Here is a 25,055-nt window from a genome sequence, read left to right as displayed (position 1 = left end):
GTGGCTTTTTCCTTCCCAGCAATCCTCCTCCCAAATACCACCCGGGTTCCCTCCCTCTTTTTCTAATCTATTAATAAAGAATAAATGATTTTTAAATGATAGTGACTTTATTTGGTTTGAAAGAAAGCTGGGGGAAGGGGCAGGGTGGGTTCCTTACAGAAAATCAGTCAGTAAAGGGGGAGGGTATTCATGAAGGAGAAACAAACAGATATTTCACACGGTAGCCTGGCCAGCCATGAAACTGGTTTTCAAAGCTTCTCTGATGCACAGCGCTTCATGGTGTGATCTTCTAATCGCCCTGGTGTCTGGCTGCGCGTAATCAGCAGCCAGGCGATTTGCCTCAGCCTCCCACCCCGCCATAAAGGTCTCCCCCTTACTTTCACAGAGATTGTGGAGCACACAGCAAGCAGAAATAACAATGGGGAGATTTCTTTGGCTGAGGTCAGAGCGAGTCAATAATGAACGCCAGCGGCCTTTTAAATGGCCAAATGCACATTCTACCACTTGCTTAGCCTGTAGTTAAACAGCTCCTGACTCCTGTCCAGGCTGCCTGTGTATGGCTTCATAAGCCATGGCATTAAGGGGTAGGCTGGGTCCCCAAGAATAACTATGGGCATTTCAACATCCCCAACGGTTATTTTCTGGTCCGGAAAGTAAGTCCCTTGCTGCAGCCCTTTAAACAGAGTAGTGTTCCTGAAGACGCGAGCGTCATGAACCCTTCCCGCCCAGCCCGCGTTGATGTTGGTGAATCGTCCCTTGTGATCCACAAGTGCTTGCAGCACCATTGAAAAGTACCCCTTGCGGTTTATGTACTCGGTGGCTTGGTGCTCCGGTGCCAAGATAGGGATATGGGTTCCGTCTATTGCCCCACCACAGTTAGGGAATCCCATTGCAGCAAAACCATCCACTATAGCCTGCACATTTCCCAGAGTCACTAACTTTCGTAGCAGCACCTGAGTGATTGCTTTGGCTACTTGCATCACAGCAGCCCCCACAGTAGATTTGCCCACTCCAAATTGATTCCCGACTGACCGGTAGCTGTCTGGCGTTGCAAGCTTCCACAGGGCTATCGCCACGCGCTTCTCAACTGTGAGGGCTGCTCTCATCTTGGTATTCTGGCGTTTCAGGGCAGGGGACAGCAAGTCACAAAGTTCCATGAAAGTGCCCTTACGCATGCGAAAGTTCCGCAGCCACTGGGAATCGTCCCAGACCTGCAACACTATGCGGTCCCACCAGTCTGTGCTTGTTTCCCGGGCCCAGAATCGGCGTTCCATGGATAGAATCTGCCCCATTAACAACATGATCTCCAAAGCACCGGGGCCTGTGGTTTCACTGAATTCTGTATCCGTGTCTGTGTCCATGTCCTCATCATGCTGCCGCCGCCGCTGCCTCCTCTCCTCGTTTTTCTGGTCCTGGCTGAGCATAAACTCCACGAGAACGCGCGAGGTGTTTGCAATATTCATGAGTGCTCTCTTGACCTCAGCGGGCTCCATGCTTGCCGTGGTATGGAGTCTGCAGTGTTCACCCACCCAAGAAAAAAGGCGCGAAAATGGTTGTCTGCCGTCCGTTGCTTTCATGCAGGGAGGGAGGGAGGGAGGAAGTGAGACTGTACCCAGAACCACCTGCGACGATGTTTTTTGTCCCATCAGGCACTGGGATCTTAACCCACAATCCCAATGGGCGCGGGAGACTGCGGGAACTATGGGATAGCTATGGATTTGCTACCCACAGTGCAACGGTGCAGAAATCGACGCTAGCCCCGGTACTTGGACGCACAACACCGAATTACTGTGCTAGTGTGGCCGCACTCATTTCGACTTTATACAACCTGTATCTCAAATCCGAATTATCTAAATTCGGATTAATCCCGTAGTGTAGACATACCCTAAGTCAGCAAAGTAAGTTCATATGAAGGAGTCTTGACCCCATACAATAATGGTCTTCAGCACATATAATTAGCCATTGTTTCATTTCAGAAAGTCACCCAGTGTTCCTTCTCTCGATATTAAAAAAAATCAGTTGTATCTGTACAACTGCAACTTTGCTTTTAAAGCAGGGATTCGACTTCTTTATATACCAATACCACCATGCATCCATTTCACTTACAATACTTGGTATAAGCACAGAATTAATGTTCTGAAAATTCACAGGTAAATCCATTACTTAATCTGAATAAAATAAATTTAAAAGATCCTTTAAAGAGCCAATATACTCTTCAAGATTTCCACATCGCTGAAGCTCATTTAAATTTGTACATTGACTACATTTGAAAAAAAATAAGTGATAATTAAGCCAAATTAATAATTACAATAATTATTATGGATTAGAGACTAACAGATAAGGCCAAATCAACAGCTCAGGTCTCTCAAGTCAGGTCATTGTAATACTCGTAATAATCAATCATCACTCATCCTTCCCCAGTTAACTAGCATGGTGCAATTCTATTGCTTGAAATGAGTCAATGGGATGGACTGTGCACACTCAGAACCAGAATTCTCATCAGTGGATCACTTGCCCTTTTCTCCACAAATGTGGCTGTCCTTAAGAATTTGGTTGCATGATCGCATATCACAGGCTATATTCAGCAGTATGCTGCAGCTGCTTTGTGCTGCTCCAGAGATGCAAAGTAACTAATTTTAAATGGCCAGCATGCTCTGGCTGCTTTTTGTTGCTCTGGAATAGTTCAAAGTAGCTAGAGTATATTGTTGGATCTGGCCTTAACAGAGAGAGTCTTATCAATACTAAGTTCTTCACAGAGCGCACAGTCAACTTGTGGAACTCCTTGCCTGAGGAGGTTGTGAAGGCTAGTCTGGAGGGGTTTGGGTGAAGTCCCTCTTAGGGCCTTTACAGAATCCTGGTAAACAAGGATGAAAGGGTAAAGAGCTGTTACTGATTTAAAAATCAGCAATATGAACATTTGCTGATGACAATTATTTAGATTGGGCCAAATGCCTACTTTGGGCCACACTGTGGCCAGTGAAGCAAATACCAACGTGATTATGTTTAAAAAATAATCTGAACTATTCATATACATTATCATCAGTGTGTTCTGAGTTAGTTGTAACTTCTCAAGAATAGAAAGTTAGTTTCAGCTCAAGGAAGTGCACTCTGTGCATCAATAGTAGAGAATACAGAATATGGAAAATATACCTCCATTCATTCTCATCTTGAAGGCAATGTTAATTGTAATCACCTTGTCTCAGCTCTTCCTTGGCTCTCTGTTTCTGCTATCCCATTTGCTACATGTGGCTATGATAGATAGGGATCTTCGATGAGAGTAAAAAATGGAATATTTATTGTGAAAAGAAGAGTAAGACAAAGTAGTTCATATTTTCATAGGCTGTATCACATATTACTAGAGAAAGGTTGTCCAATGAACTTCATCTCCAGTTCACTGACAAGTGAACAATCTCTCTTCCTAATTGGAAACACTTAACATCCCTATTAAACTATATAGATTGTTTACATGGGAAGTATTTATTTTTAGCTGCCTTTTATGTGATGCAGCAGCTGAAAATAAGGAAGGCAGCCAACATTATGTGACCAGACAGCTCTCCATGGACCTCAGTTTAGGAACCAACTGCTGTTAGAGAAGTACCTAAAACAAATGGGTAGGCCAAGGCAGCATTATGAATTTTGAAGTAAACAGATCTACAGTGAATAAAGGAGTACTTTCTACACAGCATATCATTAGCCTATGGAATTGCATGTGCCACAGAGTATTACTGAGGAAAATAAATAAAAATATTCAAAACATAATAAGCTTCAAAAGATCCAAAAAACTATTTTTGTAAGAACACCACATGTTAACCAATGAGGATAAAATGGCAGTCAATCCCCACACCTCAGGGCATATGATTATCACTAGCTGAACTGAGGAAGAAATTTCCCCCTATAATTTCACAAATGAAGGTGCCTGACCTTTTTTCTTTTTTAAAAACACATTTCAAAGCATTTGATATTGGCCTCTCAGACATGATACTGGGCAATTTGGACCATTCATCTGCTTAAAACAGTTGCGTAATGAGTAACAAGATGGGGAGTGATCCTGCAACACACAGGCAAGCTGAGAGAATGACAATAGATGCATTCTTTGAAACCGGAGCAGAAAGACATCTGATTGCAGAAATGCCAGCAAGTCAGTCCTTATGGTACACCCATTTCAAACTGGAGAGGATTTATTTTAGATTTTGTTTTTAATTAGTGTCTACTGCAGCACACAGTGTCAACTTGTTCCATCGACAATGCCATAAACTGTTCTGTAATTTAAATAAACTGATAGCATTTTTAATGTTAGGACTGCAATCAATTAAAGAACAGTTTATACTAGAGGTAAGGTCAGTATTCAGTAAATGAAGCCAAGATACATCATTTGGTCCAACATAACATTAAGACTCTAAAAACACCATAACAACGAGATTCAACTTAAGAAAAAGTTTTTTTTTACCATTTCAATTTTAATACAATTAAAGAAAATGAGGTAAATGTTTTTTGCATGACAATGTTTAACAATCACATTTCATTTAAGCATTAAAATGCAGCAGTCTGGAAAAGCTGCCAGAAACAATGCTCAGCTTCAGAAAAGGTGATCATGAAATTACTTCCAATAAAATTCAAATCACACTCTCGTCTGTTGATTAGTTGAACACTTTAGATTGAAACGAACAAAAAAAAGTGCAAATTAGCTATTTAAAAAGAAAAAGAAAAAGTAACAGGGTCCTAACAAGCAGTCACTGAAAGGCTCACCTTGATGGTAATGGGCAAAGTTCTCCAATTTCTACGCAATATAACTTACTGTACCATATTGCTCCTAAAAACAAAATTAATTTCAGAATGATTACTGTTTTGTGCCTCCCATGGGCACATCAGTTTTCTTCTGTTTTTCATCCAATTTGCTTGACTTTAGATGGAGAGATCTACGTTCTCATTGCTAAACAGGATGGATCACATGCAACTACAGATGTCACCACTTATAAGAACATTTTCAAAGGCCTCAAAGCATATTTATATCTGGGCAAGGGATAATTATTACAAAGAAAGTTACAGACAATGCAATATTCATTTTTAATTTCCATTCAGCTAACACGTTTTCAGCAAACTGAGTCATCATGCACATTGGCTCAATGTCAGCTTTAGTCTGCTTTTAACAGAAGCAGACTCTTCACTTGCGGTGCATCCTCCTTCACTGGAGGATCCCAAAGAACTTTAGAAAGGTGAGTAGACCTCATTTTACACAGAGTGAAACTGGGGCACAAAAATTTAGCTTATTCATCATGAGTCAGTTGACAGAGTTGGAAATAAAACCTGGGTATCTATTCGACCCCAATCCCACGTTCATATCACTTCATCTCTTGAAATAACTGAAGAGCATGATGATTACAATTCTAAAAATGCCCGAGTCATTTTCAACTTATTCTCAGACAGAAAAACTATTAATTAAAAATGCAGTAGGAGTTTCACTCTTTAGAGACATGTTCTTATATGGCGTGTTGCTGCAGGTAACTAAAAAATTGTTTATATCCCAACAAATACTACCAGTTTTCAAAAACAATGCAGTTTATTTAAACAGCACAAAAAGATGTAATTTCACTAAAATTTAGACATTTCTTAATTTAGTAATTTTCAGAATAAAATGTCATCTTTAAACTGTGCAACACAAAATAATGTAGCCAACAGTAACATACAGGTACACCATTTAATATTTATTATATGCATTTTATATACATTATTTTTCAACTGTTGTACTTTTGCTACGTGGTACAATCTTAAAAATTTGCTGATTCATAGTTTGTAAAACAGAAACCTTACAAAACTCATCAAAACCCGCAAACTGATCAGAAAAGTTTTGTGGAAGACTAGAAAAAATACTTTATTGTCTTAATCATGCATTACACAAACAAAATCTTTAGTTACGCAATAAACTGAAGCACTTTTGAAAAAAATAAAAGCAGGGAATAACTAGTCCAAACACAGCAGATTTATGAATCTTGATTCAACTACTTCTGTATTCTATTTGAAACGCAAATAAACATTTTTCACTCCAAAAGTTCTGAAACAAGATTGTTTTTTCTGGAATCAACTTCACTCCAGATACTTAACTGGAAAAAAAAAATCTTGGTTTGTAACTTTAAAAACTATGAAATGTCCTATTTTTAGTCTATTTTAGACTGTTCAAAGAGTGCCATAATAGATATACAGGGCCCTTTAACACACTACATAAAAGGATATAAAGACCAACAAAAAGTGAAATAAATAACAATAGGCCATTAGCAAGATGGGTAATCCTTGATAAATAAACTTGTAAATACAGTAAGATGTACAAAATATCACATAGTGATAGGATGCCAAGATTAATTTTTTTAAGAGTTCACTGGGAGGGTATTACAACCCCTCTGTGTTTCATTTAAACATACTTCTTTACAGTCCTTTATATTTATGAAGACAGTTATGCGATGATGATGAATTAGCATCCTTAATGAAAGGACTTAGCTGAGCTGTGTTAGGCAAAAGAAGGGAAGATTGTGGTTACACGGCAGCGGGTCAGTGAGATCTCTGTGTTTTAGGGTTCTATAATGCAGAAAAAACATTATCAATACAATCTTGAGCACTGTTGTTGTGACAGGCTAAATATATAAAAAGACTTATAAAAACTAGAATTTTATCCAAACATTTTGTGCAACTAATGCTAAAATATTTTAAGTTAAATTTCCTTTTCTTTAAAGCAAAATAAAAGTTTAAAAGGGGATCTGTGGCATTCAACTGATAAACAGAAGATCACTAAGAGATGAAAAGAAAGCTACTCTTGGAGCTCACTTCCCCCCACAAGAGCACCACATTCCTAACCCTAAGGCAGCACACAGAGCCCAAAATAAAAGTCTTTTGTAAGATCAGACTCCACGTTTGCTTAAAGACACCTAAAGAACAGACATATGCTCAGTTCATATTCAGTCCAGGCTACAAATACTGGTTTTCTTTTAAAAAAAATACAGTAATTACAGTTAAATTAATAAGCCTAACATTATTCAAGATTTGGTGACTTTTCACCAACTTAAACCTGCCCCACATACAGCCTTCGCCCAGGCAGATCAGATGTAGTGTCCTATTGGTAGCCGTTTCATTGATGGCAGTGATGCATTCCCTCTTTTTTTGTCCAAGCAGACCTGCTATTATGGTGCAGGTTTGTTTTGTTGTGTCACACAAATACTTTGGCAAGGGCATCAGCTCCTGCACTGGCAATATATGCTTTTGATGGATGAAAAGCTACGTCATAAATGGACTCATCCAACTTTTTCCTATGGGCTGTTATTTCTTGTACACAAGTCTTGCTGTCTAAATTCCATAATCTAATGGAACAGTCATGGCCTGTGTTAAAAAGAAAGATACAAAAAGTTAGGTTTTCAAATCCTTTAAATATTATTAAAGCAAAATTGGTAGACAATACATAAAGTTAAAACTTACTTCCAGACATCAAATAGATTCCATTGGGATCTACTGCTAGACTTGTGACAGCATCCAAGTGAGCAACCATAGAATGGATCATTTTACCTAAAAGCAAAATAAAGTATCAATTCCCGGGAAGTGTCTTAATATTTTTTGACAGAATTATATTAAGGAATCAATTTAATATGAGGTAGCAAACAACAATATAGATTTAAATTAAATATGTTAGAATCATACTGGAATTGACATTCATTTATATCACTTTAAACTCTAACTATTTGTTGTTAATTTTTAACAACTACGTGAAAGATGCTTCATAGCCTATATATAGCATGGTGATGGTCCTGAGTGACTTTCAGATAGGCATATTCACAGTAGGGACACCATGTCTCTAAAATGCTTAGCACCTTCGTTGGCAATCATAACAAGACCACCAAAGACTAAGTGAATACGGTGATGACTACACTGTTACACGTGTATTGCCCCAATGTCCACAAGTCATCACTGAGGCCCATTGAAGGGCAGGATGAGGAATATTGAAGAATTTCAGTTTCAATGTCATCACCATGACCTTTCATGACCACGACTTGTATATATGCATGTGTGCGAGAATTAAATAACTTTTGTTGTGACTGCAACTGCCGCAAAATAAATGCACAAGATGTAATTACAGGTTGTTCAAATTTTTCACAAATGAGAACATTCTAGTAAAAACACAAGGAAAACAGAGGGGCATTATTCTAGGTTTCACGCTTCCAATTGAAGGCAGGCTCTGGGGAATCAGCCCTGGGAATTTGGAAGGCATAAGGGGCTGGTTTTCTTTTGGGAATGTTTTGATTTGGTTTATAATTTTTTTTTTTTTTTGGTGGTTATATATACACATGTATGGGAAATAGGAACAAGAGGAAGGCAGTGCATCACTCTTCTGTTTTTAAAATGATGGCAAAGATATCAAAATTTGGTATAGACATTTGGAATATGTTTATTTAAACCCAAATAAATACATCCTTACATATACATTAAGTATTGTAAATATGCAGTGTACAATGTGGAAGAGCAGACAGATACTCTAAAGAACAGAAAGCTAGTACTCTAATAAACTCAGACTCATTAGACTAAGGCCAGAAGAGACCATCATGATCATGTAGTAGTCTGACCTCCTGCACATCGGAGGCCACAGAACTTCACCCGCCCATTCCTGCAATAGGCCTGTAACCTCTGGCTGAGTTACTGAAGTTCTCAAATCTTGATTAGAAGATTTCAAGTTAGTGTATCTACCATTTATTCTAGTTCAAACAAGTAAGTGACCCATGCCCCAAGCTGCAGATAAAGGCAAAAAAAACCCCCAGTCTCTACCAATCTGACCCGGGGAACAACTCCTTCCTGATCCCAAACATGGTGAACAGTTAGACGCTGAGCATGTGGGGAAGACAGCGATTTTCAATCTTTTTGTTGCAGTATAGGAACATCTTGTGACATACCCTAGCACAGTTGCTGTGTCTACATTTTTCTATCCATTCCCTCATCTCATCTCCTTTTCTAGAGCTTACAGTTTGTAAAACAGATAAGCCATTTTAAGTCTAAAATGGGCCTCTAGCAGCCCCAATCACAACTCCTTGGCCACAATAAATTACTTCTTGTTCCAACAGGTCTGTAGGTAATGACCTTGATCTTTAACAGGAGAGAAACGGATTACATGTTTAATTTTTGGGGAGAGGCAGGGTATGGGAAAGAATAAGACAAGGGGAATGGGGAGGCACTCAATAAGGTAGTATTTAGCAATGATGGAGAGGACCTATTATCCATGGTAATCAAAGCCCATCAGGGCCAAAGGGAAAATATTCTCTCACTACCTCAGATGTAGCTTCCTAATGCAATCCTGGGCTCTTTACTGCATTTCAGCCATACTTGGAAAGAGTTTGGGTAGATCTAGGCTGATATCTACTGGTTTATGAAAGGAGAAGTTATGTTATTAAAATCTGGATTTGTGATAATATTTAACAAGGGAAATTTTTGACCAAGAAAGACTGGCTTTTAGAAGCAGCTGCCAAGATTCAGTGAAAGGATGTAGAGCACTAACTGGGAAGCTAGTACAGAAAGGGAATTCATCATACCCCCCAAAAACAACAAAGAAAAAACAGCCTTCCCCTGATGACTTAGTACAGGCAGTCATTGGCTAAAATGATAGGTCCCTCGTAAATAACAGAGAGACTAACTGTTCCTTCACACAGTTACAGAATTGCAGACAAGCCCATGGGAATCTTGAGTCATGTTGTTCAGCCCTATCTGCAAGGAGACCTGCCTGGCTCTGCTGCAAGCTGAAGCAAGGTCAGAAGCCCCAAGAGAGAAATATAAGGGGACTGACCAGGACACAGGAGTGTATGAACCAAAAAAAAAAAAAAAGACCCCGGGCTGCCCTCCACCCCCGAGCAGGTGTGACGCCCTGGGCCATGCTCCTCCCCAGAGCCTTCCCCAACCTCCACCACCCGAGCAGCAGCAGTGCCCTGGGGCCCCCTTAGAGCACCTATTATCTAGTCAGGGGTATTTATAGTATAAGTCATGGACAGGCAATACACAAAAAAATTTTACGGCCTGTGACATGTCCATGACTTATACTATAAATACCCATGACTGAATCTTAGCCTTATGGATGATTATCAAGATATTTTTCTCATTTCCCCCCATCTCCTCACACATTTCAATTGAGAACTAATCCTTTAACAAGGCCTCAGATTTTCAGTCAGTTATGGATTTACAACAAGATATGACTAAAATGCAAAATGTGATGTTTCACTTATATCAAAGTAAGTATAGGCAGGATTATCTGATGACGGTTATGAAAATAATATTGGAAAAGTTATATATTTTCCTACTGTAAGGGGAATGTTTCTTTTATACTAACATGTAACAGTGGAACAACAAATCTATGCTATGATTCTGCAACAAGTTGTGTGTGGTATTACCCTCCCATATCCACCCAGATTTATTTTAAACATCATTCAGCTTAATGCACTAGATTCTTAGTATCCTTACCCGTTTTATTGTCAAAAAACTTGATGTGTCTATCTTCATGAGCTGTAATTGTTACAGGAAGTGTAGGATGACTTACTACCCTGTTAATATGATTATTTGACTGCAGTCCTGAAAAGACAGAAAGTTATAGGTAAAATATTTGATGGATAAATAGTAAAAATACAGTCAGCAATAATATTGCCCAAGAACACACCATATTTAAAAATAACCAGTGAATTAATAGCGTATTGGATGGAAATTCAAGTGTCAGGAAAATTAATGAGACATTTTAGAAAAAAACATGAAATGAAAGACAGAAATACATGTGATGTGCTCTGGCTTTACAGGGCAGGGACTAATCCACATGCACTCTAATCACGGTATTATGAAGAGAAAAATTGTGTGGTTGGGCTATATGTATGAAAGATACTTTAGAGAGAGAGTGAACAGATTATGTTTGTATGTCATGGTAGTAGTAATGGTGTGTGTGTGTCAAAAAAGATTATGTTAAGATTAGGTTATGACTTCTAACCAACTAACTAGATTCTCTTTTCCTATGCACTACACAAATATCTTATTTCTACTTAAATTATTTAATGATACATACAATGTCTTTAAAATAGTCTCTCCTAAATCTTGGTGTATCATTTACCTTGTGAAAGGATACTTTGCTGAAGTTTTGGGTTTCTCTTTTGATGTTTAGCTATTTAAGTTTTTATCCTTAACCAAAGAGATATGTTCCTCCCTTTAATTGGGCTTCTATCTTAGGGTACGTCTATACCCAGCCGCTACTTCGGCGGCTGGCAATCAAACTTCTGGGTTCGACTTATCGCGTCTTGTCTGGACGCGATAAGTCGAACCCGGAAGTGCTCGCCGTCGACTGCGGTACTCCAGCTAGACGAGAGGAGTACCGCGGAGTCGGCGGGGGAGCCTGCCTGCCGCATGTGGACCGAGGTAAGATCGAACTAAGGTACTTCGAACTTCAGCTACGTTATTCACGTAGCTGAAGTTGCGTACCTTAGTTCGATTTGGGGGGTTAGTGTAGACCAAGCCTTAGTATAAAGGCCAATATAACAGACTATGATTCTCTATAGTTTCTTTCATAATCTACTGGTCAAGGTGCTTAATTCTAGCCATTAAATACTATCAGGGTAAACACCAGACAAACTGAGCTGTTACATATGAAGCGGTACGTTGCCCTCTTACAATACTAGATTTTCAACGTTATTTTACTGAGAAGGGGTTTAAATGCCGGCACCTACAAAAGGGCAACACTGATGTTATACTGCACTCTCAGCACTGGATCTGATCCTGGTGCTCAACCTCCCAGTCCAGAAGACAGAGAGTCAGCAATTAAGACATACTAATTCTGTAAAGTACATTCAGAATTCGACACTCTCTCTTATGTTAGAACCATAATGCCTGCACTTAACATATTCATGCATATGCCTATGTAGTTACAACTCTGTTCCTTCATATTTAATTCAGGGAATTGGTTCTTGAAAGACATTTTTAGTTTTTCAGCAAGGTTCTGTCACTTTCAGCATCTCTGTAACCCTTTCTGAATTAACGCCATCCTTATCCTTCAGATCATTCCAGATTTTCTCAAACTTTTTTTTTTTTTAAAAACAAAGATGAAAATTTTTTCCTTTGCCAAGAAAGTTACTTTTCCTCATTTAATCCCCCTATTTCTATGATTTGACATCTCCACATGACAATCAAAGAAAGTCAGAATAGAATTAAAATGTGAATTTGTGCAATACAGAAAAAGAGGAATAAAGCTCTTCTAGCTCACCATACACTGAAGCTTTGGAAAGAGCATACATCTAAGCTGCATACGAGACAAAATTAATTCATATTAACTTACCAGAGTCTATCTGTGATGAGAGTATTACCAGTGATTGGGACGTTTCTAAATCATAAATGACTGTGCTGCCAGTGCTAAAAGATGTGACCATATGAGCAGGATCACAACCTATAAAGTCAACCGATGTTGGTATTCCATGTTCTAAGGAGAAAAGAAAAAAAAAGATTAGATAGAGAAATAAAACCCTTAAGATATCTTATAGGTTTAAAAAAGTTTAAATGATCTTTCCTATTTTTCTTCCACAGTAATTACCAAAGAAACTCCTTTTAGAGTTTTTACAAAATGCTGCAAAAAGAAATAAAGCAGCTACCTTAATTATCAGCAATAATAATAATAATCAGCAATTTTAAAAAGTAAGATTGCCAAAACCAGCTAAGGTTTGTGCATAACTCATTCCACTTAAAGAGTTAACATCTGAAGAGGAAGGATGTGATGGCTGTAGAAGGGAGTGAAGGCTTAACTTAAGAGGTTCATCACAGCTGCATTTCCTTGGAGCTCCAGTAGTTTTCCTTTAGTCCTAGAAATACTGCAAGTTGATACTTGGTTTGGGCAAACTGAGGAAACAAACTTATCCCCTTCCCATCACACAAATTTTTAAACAAAAATGCCTTTAAAAAAAAAACACGCAAACATCATACTCACCCTTTTCTCCATTGTAAGTGCAAATGCAGGGCAATTTTTCTGGTGGATTCCATAATCTAATAGTGCCATCTGCTGAACAAGATAGTAAATGATTCTTTATACCACTATAAGCAAGACCCCAGACTGCATCTGTATGAGCAATTAATGTGCCAGCTAGAACGTTTGGCTCTGGAAAGGAAAAAAAATTCCAAAGTTAAAAGTTAAAGCTTTTTACTGAAAATGAGAAATACTAAAAAACTGTTTTTACCTAGGTACAAAATAATTCCTATGGTAAACTCAAAAGCCCCAGTTGGTATTTTCCAGCTTCAGTAATTAATAGAATATAGATATCATAACCATGTAACAATCCTGTAGAAATCAGTAAGAGAAAATCTAACCAGTAACCAATAAAAAAATCCCCCCCAAAATAAAAGGGAGATTATAGAATTCTGAACTAAACTGCAACGAAAAACTAAAATTGGATCCAAAGCAGGCACTTGTAATTTCACACATTGTGTGTGTTACTTTAGTTGTCAGTCAGTAGATGAAGTTGGAAACCTAATTTCAATCTCTATGTTCTATAAAATAAAAAGGGCTAGTACAATGAATATTTTAGATAAATCCATGTAAATGTTTTCATGCAGTAATATGCTTTACTGAAAGCATATTCATAATAATCATTTGCATAACACCTATAATAATGGTATGATTCACCTGGAACTCCGATGTACAGAAAGAATTACTATTTTAATAAAGTTCCATAGTTACAGAGCCAACCAGATGATAACTTAGGTAGCAGTTACTCATTGATCTGGATCGCAGGAACTTTCATCTTTAATCAATAGTATAATATAAATTAATTTTCATGGCTGAAGGCACCTCAGCTGTTCGCAATGACAAATGAATAAAATGCAACTAAATGGCTATAAGTAAGGCAATTTTTCTTTCTTAAGACAACAGAAGGGGCTGGCCAGACATAGCCTAATGCTCTTCTCTGCTCCTGTGATGCTTCAAAGGGATGTCCAGTTATAGGGAACAAAGAAGCTGAAATGTGCCTTGTTTGTAGCTGGGAGAGAAGGAGAGGAAAAGATCCGAGCTCTAGCAGCTGCTTTTACCAGGCTCTCCCTTTTCACAAACCTGACAGCTCTAGGATTCTCATGTAGAAGGGTATTTATACCCAGTGCCAGCCTCCTTGCCAAAAAAATAACATAAAAGAGCTCTTGGAGGCTTCCTTTCTGCTTTGGGGTGAGTGGCTCCAGGAAAACATGTCCTTTCTTCCTCTTCCCCTCCTTCTCCAATATACTTTTAAATTTCCTTCATATCAGGCTTTGGGCATGACCATCCCTGCGGCATTATTTATTTATTTATTTGGGAGCAGAAAAGGACAGGGAGGGAAGGAACAAAGTGAGGGGCAGGGATACAGTAATCTTTTAATGAAAGGTTTCAGAGTGGTAGCCGTATTAGTCTGTATCAGCAAAAACAATGAGGAGTCCTTGTGGCACCTTAGAGACTAACAAATTTATTTGGACATAAGCTTTCGTGGGCTAGAACCCACTTCATCAGATGCATGGAGTGGAAAATACAGGAGCAGGTATAAATACATGAAAGGATGGGAGTTGTCTTACCAAGCCTGAGGTCAGTCTAACGAGACAATTCAATTAACAGCAGGATACCAAGGGAGGAAAAATAACTTTTGAAGTGGTAATGAGAGTGGCCCATTTCAGACAGTTGACAAGAAGGAGTGAGTAACAGTGGGGAAGTTATTTTTCCTACCTTGGTGGTGCCACAAGGACTCCTCGTTCTTTTAATGAAAAACGTAATTCAGAAAAAAGCTAGAAATATCTAACAAAACCTGCCTTCCAGCTGGCACTCTTCTGACAAACCTTAAAAAAATTCACTCAGGGTTCCCAAAACAATGCTTCCATCCTAAATACAGGGCTGCTCACAGATGGACCCAGTTTTTTTTCTGAGCCCTACACCAGTTAGGCTTGAGGAGTCTTCATTAAGGGAGTGTCAGATCTTGCAGTCAGATGTTCAATAGATACCAATGATTCACGCATACACAGTACCAATAATGGAATGTCAGCATGAGCCTGTAGAGGTGATTCGAATAAATCTGATGGTACCAAGGATGAGGGAGCTGAAGAAATTGGTATTGATCTTGTAGCTGAATAACCTGGATCCCTCCACCTGCCCTGGGTGGGGGCTGCTCAGGCCCCCCACCTAGGCCAGGTGGAGGGTCTGCCGTGGCTCCCCACAGCTCCCAGTGCGGCCCCCCTGACCCGGCTTCGGCCGGGGAGGGAGGGCGGCTTGGAGCCGCAGTCCGGCCATGGTAAGAGCTGGGCGGACAGCTGTGGCAAACCATCAACCTGCTCTGGGTGGGGATCTAGAGCACTCCCCGGGAAGCTCCACAGGTCTCCCCCCACCCAGGCCAGCATGGAGCCCAGCCGGGGAGCCACAGTGGACCTTCCACCTGCCCGCGGTGCACGGGGGAGGGGTTTTAGATCAGCCCAGGCCATGTCCCCACCCCCAAGGCTCCCCGCCCGGCCCAGGACAGGTGGAGGGTCCGCGACTCTGCGTGGGCTCCCACAGCTGCCCACAGGTCTCCCAAACCAGGCTCCAGCAGGGGGGATACCTCGGACCTTCAGCCTAGTCCCCAGCGTAGAGCCCGGCACATCTGCAGATATCTGCATCCCCAGATACATTTGTGTATCAGCGCAGGGCTCTAGTGATCTTGACTTCTTTTCCTTTTAAGAACTCAGAAAATTAAAGTTATGTGCCTTTTCAGTTGAAAATCTTATAACTGCAGCAGGAGGACTACTCAGAGAGGGAACACTGGAAACAGACTGATCCGACACACCAGGCTGTGTCAGATGTCACGGATGTGTCCAAAAGCTATATCCTGAGTTAAATTTCCTTGCTGTTCTGAGACAGCTTGCTGAAAGAACAGCAGTTAGCATATGTACTAGGAATATGTCCCATACGTAGACAGTAAAGACACTTCCCATGAGTGCCTCTGGCTGGCATTGCAACATTACAGGAGGGGGACGTTTTAAAATCAAGAAGCTATGTTGGCTACTAAATCTATCACAGGATACCAGCACCTAACAATGTTAAAACTATCTTAAAATACTCTCACTAAAATACTAAAAAAGAACTAACCTAAAGCTGACTAAAATAAAAACTATTTACAACACATGAAACTACGGGAGTTTAAAACAGGATTACTGGGACTGCTGAAGTGTTCCATCTCTGGCCCAATGCTGTCAGTGGAGGGAACAGTGACAGTTGGTCTGCACTGCACCTTTATGTCCTCCAGAGAAGTGGGGAGATTCCATGAGCATGGACAGACTGAGAGGGGACTGCTAACAAGACAAAAAGTTTGATCTCTGGTGCTGGGGGGCACGCAATACCCATGAATCGAAGACTTATAGACAACCACTTGATGAAGAACCACCTTTCCCTAAGTAAATTATGCCACTTTCAGTTCCTTTCTGCTCATTAAGTGGCAAGGCTACTCAGTCAAATCTGCATCTAAACATTGTCCTAGAAGTATCCTAGCCTAAATGTGAAACTTATGTCACTATCAGAGACAACAGGAAATGGAGGGTGAAAGACAGACTCTTTTTTTTGGTGCTGATATTTTTGGAAACAGATTTTTTTTTTTACGAGGTATGGTTACTGAAGGCACTAGCAAACCATAAGTTTAGGACATTGGAAAATTCTCAGAATCGGAATCACTGTGAACAAATGAAAGTTTTTGTTTGTTTGTTTTAAATAGATTCTGTATTAGTCCAATATGTATCAGAATTTTACTTTAAACTAGTACTCTTCATTAAAGAGAGAGTTAGGAAGAACTCCTTTTTCACATAAAAGCTCTTACATCCTCTCCTAATATACTAGTTTTTCTACATAGAATCTGTATCTACACGAAGTGGGGATCATTTAAAAAACAAACAAACAAAAAAAAAAAAACATTAAAAGTTCCAGGAAAGCATATCAATTAACAGTTGCCAGAAACCACACTGAAAACAGTACCACTATCTTGAACTAATTAATACATCTTCAATATCTGATATTTAAAATAACTTATTCAAAAGTCACTCTTAAGATAATTTTAAATGTTTGTTCATCAAAATTTCCATTTTAATTTCCAACTTAATTTAATGCACCTTCTAGATTTTACACGGATCATGGGTAAGATGACAAAAAGCACATCTGTAGCATTTAACACCACCACCACAAAAGAAACAAAACCAAAAAAATTAAAGGCACATTTCCTGCTGACTGGAAGGAAGGTAAATATATCTTTATGTACACTTGATAATTTTAATGATGGGTTCGGTAGAACTTAGAAAACAGTTTTAAAAGTTCTCTGTTTCTATACCACTTTCTATCCAAGGATCACAAATCACTACACAAAAAGTGAGCAAGAACTACCCTGATTTTACAGGTGGAAAACGAAGACATATATTAAGCACTAGTCTCACTCAAAGCCCATCAATAGCTTTAGAACAAAAATAAGCTACAATATCTGTACTGGAAGAAAGGGTATAAGCCTCTTCTTTATCTGGGGAACTAAAAATTATCAGAGAATGAAATAATATACTTTGTCATACTTATACATTTGATGTACAATATGCACATATCCCACCTTCAGAATACAGAACAAATGATATATCTATACTGTAATCATAGAGTACAAGTGCAGCTCAAGCAGACATACCTGAGCTAGCTTTAATCTTCTTAACTTGGGTACCAGAAGAGTGAAGCTACAGCAGTGTGTGCTTCAGCACAGGCTCCACAAGCCCACTCAGAACCCTGGGGAATTAGCCCACACAGAAGTGTGAGATACTACAGCTTCACTGCTCCAGTGCCCAAGATACCTGAGCCAGTTGTAATCTAGCTATGTTTCCTTGAGCTGCAATCACACCCTGTGACTGCAGTACAGACATACCCAAAAGCACATTAATAAAGATTTGTTTGTAGTAATTCAGATAACCTGTGACTTTCAGAACCACTTTAGAATCAAACAATAATAGTATTAGAAGTCTCATCAAGGTCTATATGCTGACAATCTTTCATTCTCAGAAGACACTTACCATATGTATCATAAGGATCCACATTAGGGCTAGGCATATTCCACCACTGGATGGTTGAATCAATGCCACCACTAAAACACTGTTCTCCGTTAGAACTAATTGCCAATGACAATACAGGTCCACTGTTAAAAGAAAAAAAAAATATTTTACTACTGGCTAAAATATAGAGCAGAAATGAAAATTGTAAAAGCATGTGTTTAAAAAAACACAAGACAACTGAAAACCAGTGCATTCATTTTTCTCTGCAAAGTTTAATTTCTAATGAAATAGTAAAATGATTCTATTAAGATTTTTTTTGCAACTTTATTAATGGTGCTTGAAAACAATGGCATAAAAACCTCACACTCCCCAGAAATAATCTTACCTACAAGTCTTTCTATTAAGATTCAATGTATTACATAAAATTCTATGGGAAACAGAATGGTTGAAGTTGGTGAAGAGAGCTAGTAACTGATGACATCAAGAAAGCTGCAATGTTAATGTCTATTTTGCTTCAGTCTTCATTAAAAAGATTAAGGGTGACCAGATACTCAATTAACAACAACAAAGGGGAAGGAATGAAAGCCAAAAGAGGGAAACAGGTTAAAGATTATTTAGATAAGTTAGATGTATACAAGTCGACAGGGTCAGATGAAATTCATCCTCTGGTACTTAAGGGACTAGGCTAAAGCAATGTTGGAACTGTTAGCAATTATCTTCAAGAACTTGTGGAGGATAGGTGAGGTCCCAGAGGACTGTAGAAGGGCAAGCAAAATACCAATCTTTTAAAAAGAGGAACAAAGAGGATCCAGGGAATTACTGACCAGTCAGCTTAACTTCAATACCTGGTAAAATACTGGAACAAATTAAACAATCAATTTGCAAGCTCCCATAGGAGCTACATTGATTTAAACTATGCCAAACCAACCTAATTTCCTTCTCTGACAGGGTTACTGCTCTGGCAGAAAAGGGGAATAGTAGATGTGACAGATCTTAATTTAAGTGAGACTTTTGACACCAAATGACATTCTAATAAGCAAACTAAGGAAATGTGGTCTAGATGAAATTACTATAAGGTAGGTGCCACAACTGGTTGAAATGCATAACTACAAAACGGAATAACTGGCTAGTTGGTAGTACTTCTGAAAATCTGGTGGTTATAGAGAATCACAAACTGAATACGAGTCAACAACAATGTGATGCAGTTGCAAAAAAGGCTAGTATTTTGGGGTGCATTAACAGGTGTGTCATTCACGAGACACAGGAGATAACTGTTCCCCTCTACTCAGCAGTGGTGAGCCCTCGGCTGGCATACTGTGTCTGGTTTTGGGAACTACGCTTTAGGAAAGATGTAGAGAGAGTCCAGAGGAGAGTAACGAAAGAAAAAAGTTTAGAAAACCTGACCTATGAGAAAAAGTTAAAAAAACTGGGAATGTTTAAGACTGAGGAGGGACTTGATAACAGTCTTCAAATATGTTAAAGGGGTTATAAAGAAGATGGTGATAAATTGTGCTCCATATCCATTGAAGGCAGGACAAATAGTAATGGATGTAATCTGCAGCAAGGGAGATTTAGGTTAGATATTAGGAAAAACTTTCAAATAAGGGTAGTTAAGTTCTGGAATAGGCTTCCAAAGGAGATTGTGGAATCCTCATCATTGGAAGTTTTCAAAAACAGGTTGGACAAACACCTGTCATGGATGCTCTAGGTTTACTTGGTGCTGCCTCAGCACAGGAGGCTGGACTTGATTACTTCCAAAGGTGCCTTCCAGCCCTACAATTCTGTGATTCTATGATCCTATAAGGGAAAATGTTGGCTGCCACCACCCCACAGACCAGGGACACTGGAATAGGAAACTTCACTTCACTTTTTGGCAGAGTCCCCACCTGCCTCCCATTATGTTGGAGGAAGAATTAAATTCATCTGTTATAATCCTTCCAGGGCCAGGAAAGGGGGGAGTGGGGAGCAGGGCGCTGCCTGCACACTGTGGCAAGAAATGAAGGCAGGAGCAGGGAGCTGGGCCAGCCCCACAGGACAGGAGCCACCACTGTGGGATGAGTGTGAGGTGGACTTGCTCTGTAACATGCCCCCTCCCCCTGGGACAGAATGCGACCCTCCTACATGGTCACCCCCCCCCCCATTTTCAAAAAGTGCGTCCATGATTTTACACACCATTTCCTCTTAAACCCATAATTTCTACTACATTTATCATGACTTTTTTGTGACTTTCGATGAAAAAAAATGCTATGATAAATCTGAAGCCCTATTCAGAGTCTCTAGATTATTTCAGACACAGAAATGCTGCAGGACCCAGACACAAATGTTGTTTCAGTTTTAATTTTGGATTATCCTGTCCACCAGTTTAGGCAATAACATTTATAATAGTGCAATAGGTTTACTGCATTTACTGTTTTGAGATAGGAGAGACTAGGGATAAACAACACTGGAAAAAAAAAGGGGGGCTGCATCCATTACAGCCACTTTTGAAGAGTAACTGACTGCCATAAAATAATAAAAATTAAAAAATCCACAAGCTATCTAGAAATCCCCCCAATTTTTTTCCCCTTTAAATACCAAACCAAAAATCACAGAACAGGGCATATACTGGAAACAATGACAACTATCCATAACAGTATGCCATCTACCTTTCTGTACAGATATTCAGGGGTTCCCAAACTTCACTGTTCCATAAGCCCCTTCTTACAACAAAAATTACTACGCGACCCTAAGAGGGGGGACCGAAGCCTGAGCCCCATTGCCCAGGCCCTGTCACTCATGGCGGAAGCCCTGAGGCTTTGGCTCTGGGCCCCAACAAGTCTAATGCCAGCCCTGGCAACCTCATTAAAATGGGATCGTGACCCACTTTGGGGTCCCGACCTACAGTTTGAGAACCGCTGAAATATATTATAGAGATTTGCAACATCTCATCTGCTGAGTTCCTCAGAATGTTACTCCTGGGGCAATTCTGTGCCACTGTGCAGGAGCAGAATTCATGTCATCTGCAGATTTCTTTGTTTCCCCGCAGAAAAATGACTTCTATGGGGAAGCAAAGGGAAGCCAAAAGAACAGTCACTCGCTCCTCCCCAGCAGCCTGTACAGCCAGAGGAGATGTCAATCATCACTGGAGGACATGGGTGGGCTGAGCAGGCATGGAAGTGAGTGAACGAGAGAGACTGTCCCTCTTGCTTGCTATTGCGGCACGCGCGTCATGGAAGGAAGGGGCTTCAGGATGTTTGGAGGTAGGCATGAGGCAGGCTCTGTCATAATGTAGCAGCCTGCTTGCTTAGTTCTCACTGTTAGTATACCGTTCCCATTCTTAGTGAATTCCCCCAGGAGTACAGAACAGGTGTAAAAGTTTTAAGGGTCCTTTACATCGCCAGAGTTGTATAAAGGAGCCCTTTTGTAAATGACAGTATGGTTTTATAAATGCTTATGATGCTTCAGTGATTAGAACTGGGCTAAATTTTTGAACTGAAAAATGTTCCTATCAAAATGTGCTCCATGTTTACTACTGACCTTTCTGGAGATGGTCAGTAGCCAATATAAATTGTGATTTTGATTCCCCAACTCTCACTTACTCTTAAGTTGCCTATGATGCAATACTGAGCATATGGCTGCATATATTTGTTGACTATTGAGGTTGCAGGAAAAAACCATCCCGATGTGTAAGAAAGTCAAGGAAAGTGTGGGCCCCTTACTGAATGAGGGAGGCAACCTAGTGACAGAGGATGTGGAAAAAGCTAATGTACACAATGCTTTTTTTGCCTCGGTCTTCACAAACAAGGTCAGCTCCCAGACTGCTGCACTGGGCAGCACAGTATAGGGAAGAGGTGACCAGCCCTCTGTGGAGAAAGAAGTGGTTCCAGACTATTTAGAAAAACTGGACGAGCACAAGTCCATGGGGCCGGATGCGCTGCATCCGAGGGTGCTAATGGAGTTGGCCGATGTGATTGCAGAGCCATTGGCCATTATCTTTGAAAACTCATGGCGATCGGGGGAGGTTCCGGATGACTGGAAAAAGGCTAATGTAGTCCCCATCTTTAAAAAAGGGAAGGAGGAGGATCCGGGGAACTACAGGCCAGTCAGCCTCACCTCAGTCCCTGGAAAAATCATGGAGCAGGTCCTCAAGGAATCAATTCTGAAGCACTTAGAGAAGAGGAAAGTGATCAGGAACAGTCAGCATGCTTTCACCAAGGGCAAGTCATGCCTAACTAACCTAATTGCCTTCTATGAGGAGATAACTGAGTCTGTGGATGAGGGGAAAGCAGTGGATTTGTTATTCCTTGACTTTAGCAAAGCTTTTGATACGGTCTCCCACAGTATTCTTGCCGGCAAGTTAAAGAAGTAGGGGCTGGATGAATGGACAATAAGGTGGATAGAAAGCTGGCTAGATTGTCGGGCTCAACGCGTAGTGATCAATGGCTCCATGTCTAGTTGGCAGCCGATATCAGTGCCCCCAGGGTCGGTCCTGGGGCCGGTTTTGTTCAATATCTTCATTAATGATCTGGAGGATGGCGGGGACTGTACTCTCAGCAAGTTTGCAGATGACACTAAACTGGGAGGAGTGGTAAATACGCTGGAGGGTAGGGATAGGATACAGAGGGACCTAGACAAATTAGAGGATTGGGCCAAAAGAAACCTGACGAGGTTCAACAAGGACAAGTGCAGAGTCCTGCACTTAGGACAGAAGAATCCCATTCACTGTTACAGAGTAGGGACCGAATGGCTAGGAAGCAGTTCTGCAGAAAAGGAGCTAGGAGTTACAGTGGATGAGAAGCTGGATATGAGTCAACAGTGTGCTCTTGTTACCAAGAAGGCTAATGGCATTCTGGGCTGTATAAGTAGGGACACTGCCAGCAGATCAAGGGACGTGATCGTTCTCCTCTATTTGACATTGGTGAGGCCTCATCTGGAGTACTGTGTCCAGTTTTGGGCCCCACACTACAAGAAGGATGTGGAAAAATTGGGAAGAGTCCAGCGGAGGGAACAAAAATGATTAGGGGCTGGAGCACGACTTATGAGGAGAGGCTGAAGGAACTGGGATTGTTTAGTCTGCAGAAGAGAAGAATGAGGGGGGATTTGATAGCTGCTTTCAACTACCTGAAAGGGGGAATTTAGACTGTTCTCAGTGGTACCAGATGACAGAACAAGGAGTAATGGTCTCAAGTTGCAGTGTGGGAGGTTTAGGTTAGATATTTAGAAAAACTTTTTCACTAGGAGGGTGGTGAAGCACTGGAATGGGTTACCTAGGGAGGTGGTGGAATCTCCTTCCTTGGAGGTTTTTAAAGTCAGGCTTGACAAAGCTCTGGCTGGGATGATTTAGTTGGGGATTGGTCCTGATTTGACCAGGAGGTTGGACTAGATAACCTCCTGAGGTCCCTTCCAACCCTGATATTCTATGATTCTATGACTAATAACTAGAAATAAAGGGTCAAACCTAGCTACATTACTTTAGACAAAGGGGGTTTGGGGATTTTCTCCCATGCTCCCCAGTTCCATTCTCCATCCATTGTATTGTAGTTTAAATAAATTATCAAAAATAATTGAAACTGGCATGTTTATATTGCATTATTTTGACAACTATAATATGCACAATTTTGCAGAATTTTAAAATATTGTGCGCAGAATTTTTTATTTTTTGGCACAGAATTCCCCCAAGATTAGAATGTGCCTAAGCAGTTAGGACCTCTGCAATTCTCACAACAACAATTGTACTTGTCAGACCTAGCACAGGGCCAGGTCCTGGGGCTGCAGGCTTGCCTCCTTTGTGGGTTGGCGTGGGATTAGGAGATTTATTTTACCACCTAAATTATTCTGTCAGAGGGAAGGATAATCCATAAATATTTCTGGATGGGAAAGAAGCATATGCCATTTTCAGAAGCAGAAAGTTTTCCACACCTTCACCTCAGGAGTGTTACTTTGGAGCTTGTAGTTGCTGGATGTGGGACTGGTTATTCTTGACTGTCATAACCAAGAGAAAGGAATTTCCCCTCAGTGCATCAATGCCATGCTGTGTTATTTGGTTTTGCCTTCCTCTAGTTTATTCTGCTGAGTCAGAAGCCAGGGTTAGTTGACTGGGTCTCAGGTAGCTGTGCAACAGTTCAGTGATCTAACAGTCATTTACCATCAGCATGTATTTTATAAATGCTGGATCAGCTGCTTTACAGAGCAGCTGACAGGTTGCACTGGCCTTATTTTGTTCAAGTGAGTTTATTGTCACAACTTGATGGACAAGAATCCCTTTTGGGGTAATCCAGTTTGCACTAGCCTCTCTTCCCAAAACTTGGATTGCGATATGAGAAGCGGGAATAGGTTTTATGATGCATCTCAGATGAGACACCCATCCAAACACAAAAATAGGTAAACTCAAGACCCATGGGTAAGGTGGTCTGGTTTGGCATTGCAGAGCTTCTGGCTGAAGTCATGATCAGGCTCTTATCATAATCCATCTTGATTAATTCAACTCTCCCCCAACTGGACTTCCTGGCATTTGCTTCACTCCCAACCGCTATCTTATTCAGAACTCTGTTGTGAAAACATCAGCCTCAACTGGTACCTATGTCCAAACTAACCCACCCGAAATCCCTTTCATAAACTCTTTGTTGCCTTTGACACTGAATTTGGATCAGTCATTCTCACTTTCAAGACCCTACGCAATTTAGATCCTTCCAACATCTACGTTTGGTCTCGTTTTGTTCTTCACCCCATCCACTCTATTCACTCAACCCATGCCTGTCCTCTGTATCCTTTTCCAAGCTTCCTTCCTAAATCCATCTACTAAAGCTCCACCCTCACCTCCTATGCTTCTTCTCAAAATCCATTTAAAGCAGACTTTACATATTGTATAAGAAAACCCGGCAGTCTTCATTACAGCACAATTTCAGTGTCTTCTTCCACATCCTCTGTCCCTTCCCCTTAAGCCTTCTACATTTGTTATCCCCTGTGGTCGTCCTTTTATCTTGACAGTGCACTCCTCAGGACAGAGACAGTTTTTACTCGCTTTATAAACAATTATGCACATCTTTGGCACCACG

General features: G+C 40.4%; 1 protein-coding gene across 3 annotated transcripts in view; it reads right to left on the bottom strand.

The window, feature by feature from the left end:
- Nucleotides 1-5,843: 5,843 nt before the first annotated feature.
- The window catches only part of STRN3 (striatin 3), a 102,864-nt gene continuing 83,652 nt past the window's right edge, over nucleotides 5,844-25,055 (bottom strand). For all 3 annotated transcript variants that reach the window (XM_034768720.1, XM_034768721.1, XM_034768722.1), the window contains 6 exons: nucleotides 18,043-18,164; nucleotides 12,962-13,129; nucleotides 12,320-12,460; nucleotides 10,474-10,581; nucleotides 7,459-7,545; nucleotides 5,844-7,362 (listed from right to left, as the gene is read on the bottom strand). In XM_034768720.1, coding sequence (XP_034624611.1) covers nucleotides 7,193-7,362; nucleotides 7,459-7,545; nucleotides 10,474-10,581; nucleotides 12,320-12,460; nucleotides 12,962-13,129; nucleotides 18,043-18,164 — 796 coding nt within the window. In that variant the 3' untranslated portion in view covers nucleotides 5,844-7,192. The remainder of the gene's footprint in view (nucleotides 7,363-7,458; nucleotides 7,546-10,473; nucleotides 10,582-12,319; nucleotides 12,461-12,961; nucleotides 13,130-18,042; nucleotides 18,165-25,055) is intronic.

The sequence above is a fragment of the Trachemys scripta genome, chromosome 4, assembly GCF_013100865.1.
Source record: "Trachemys scripta elegans isolate TJP31775 chromosome 4, CAS_Tse_1.0, whole genome shotgun sequence".
Taxonomy (NCBI): domain Eukaryota; kingdom Metazoa; phylum Chordata; order Testudines; family Emydidae; genus Trachemys; species Trachemys scripta.
Note: the sequence above shows the minus strand (reverse complement) of the source record. Positions and strands in the feature narration are given on the sequence as shown.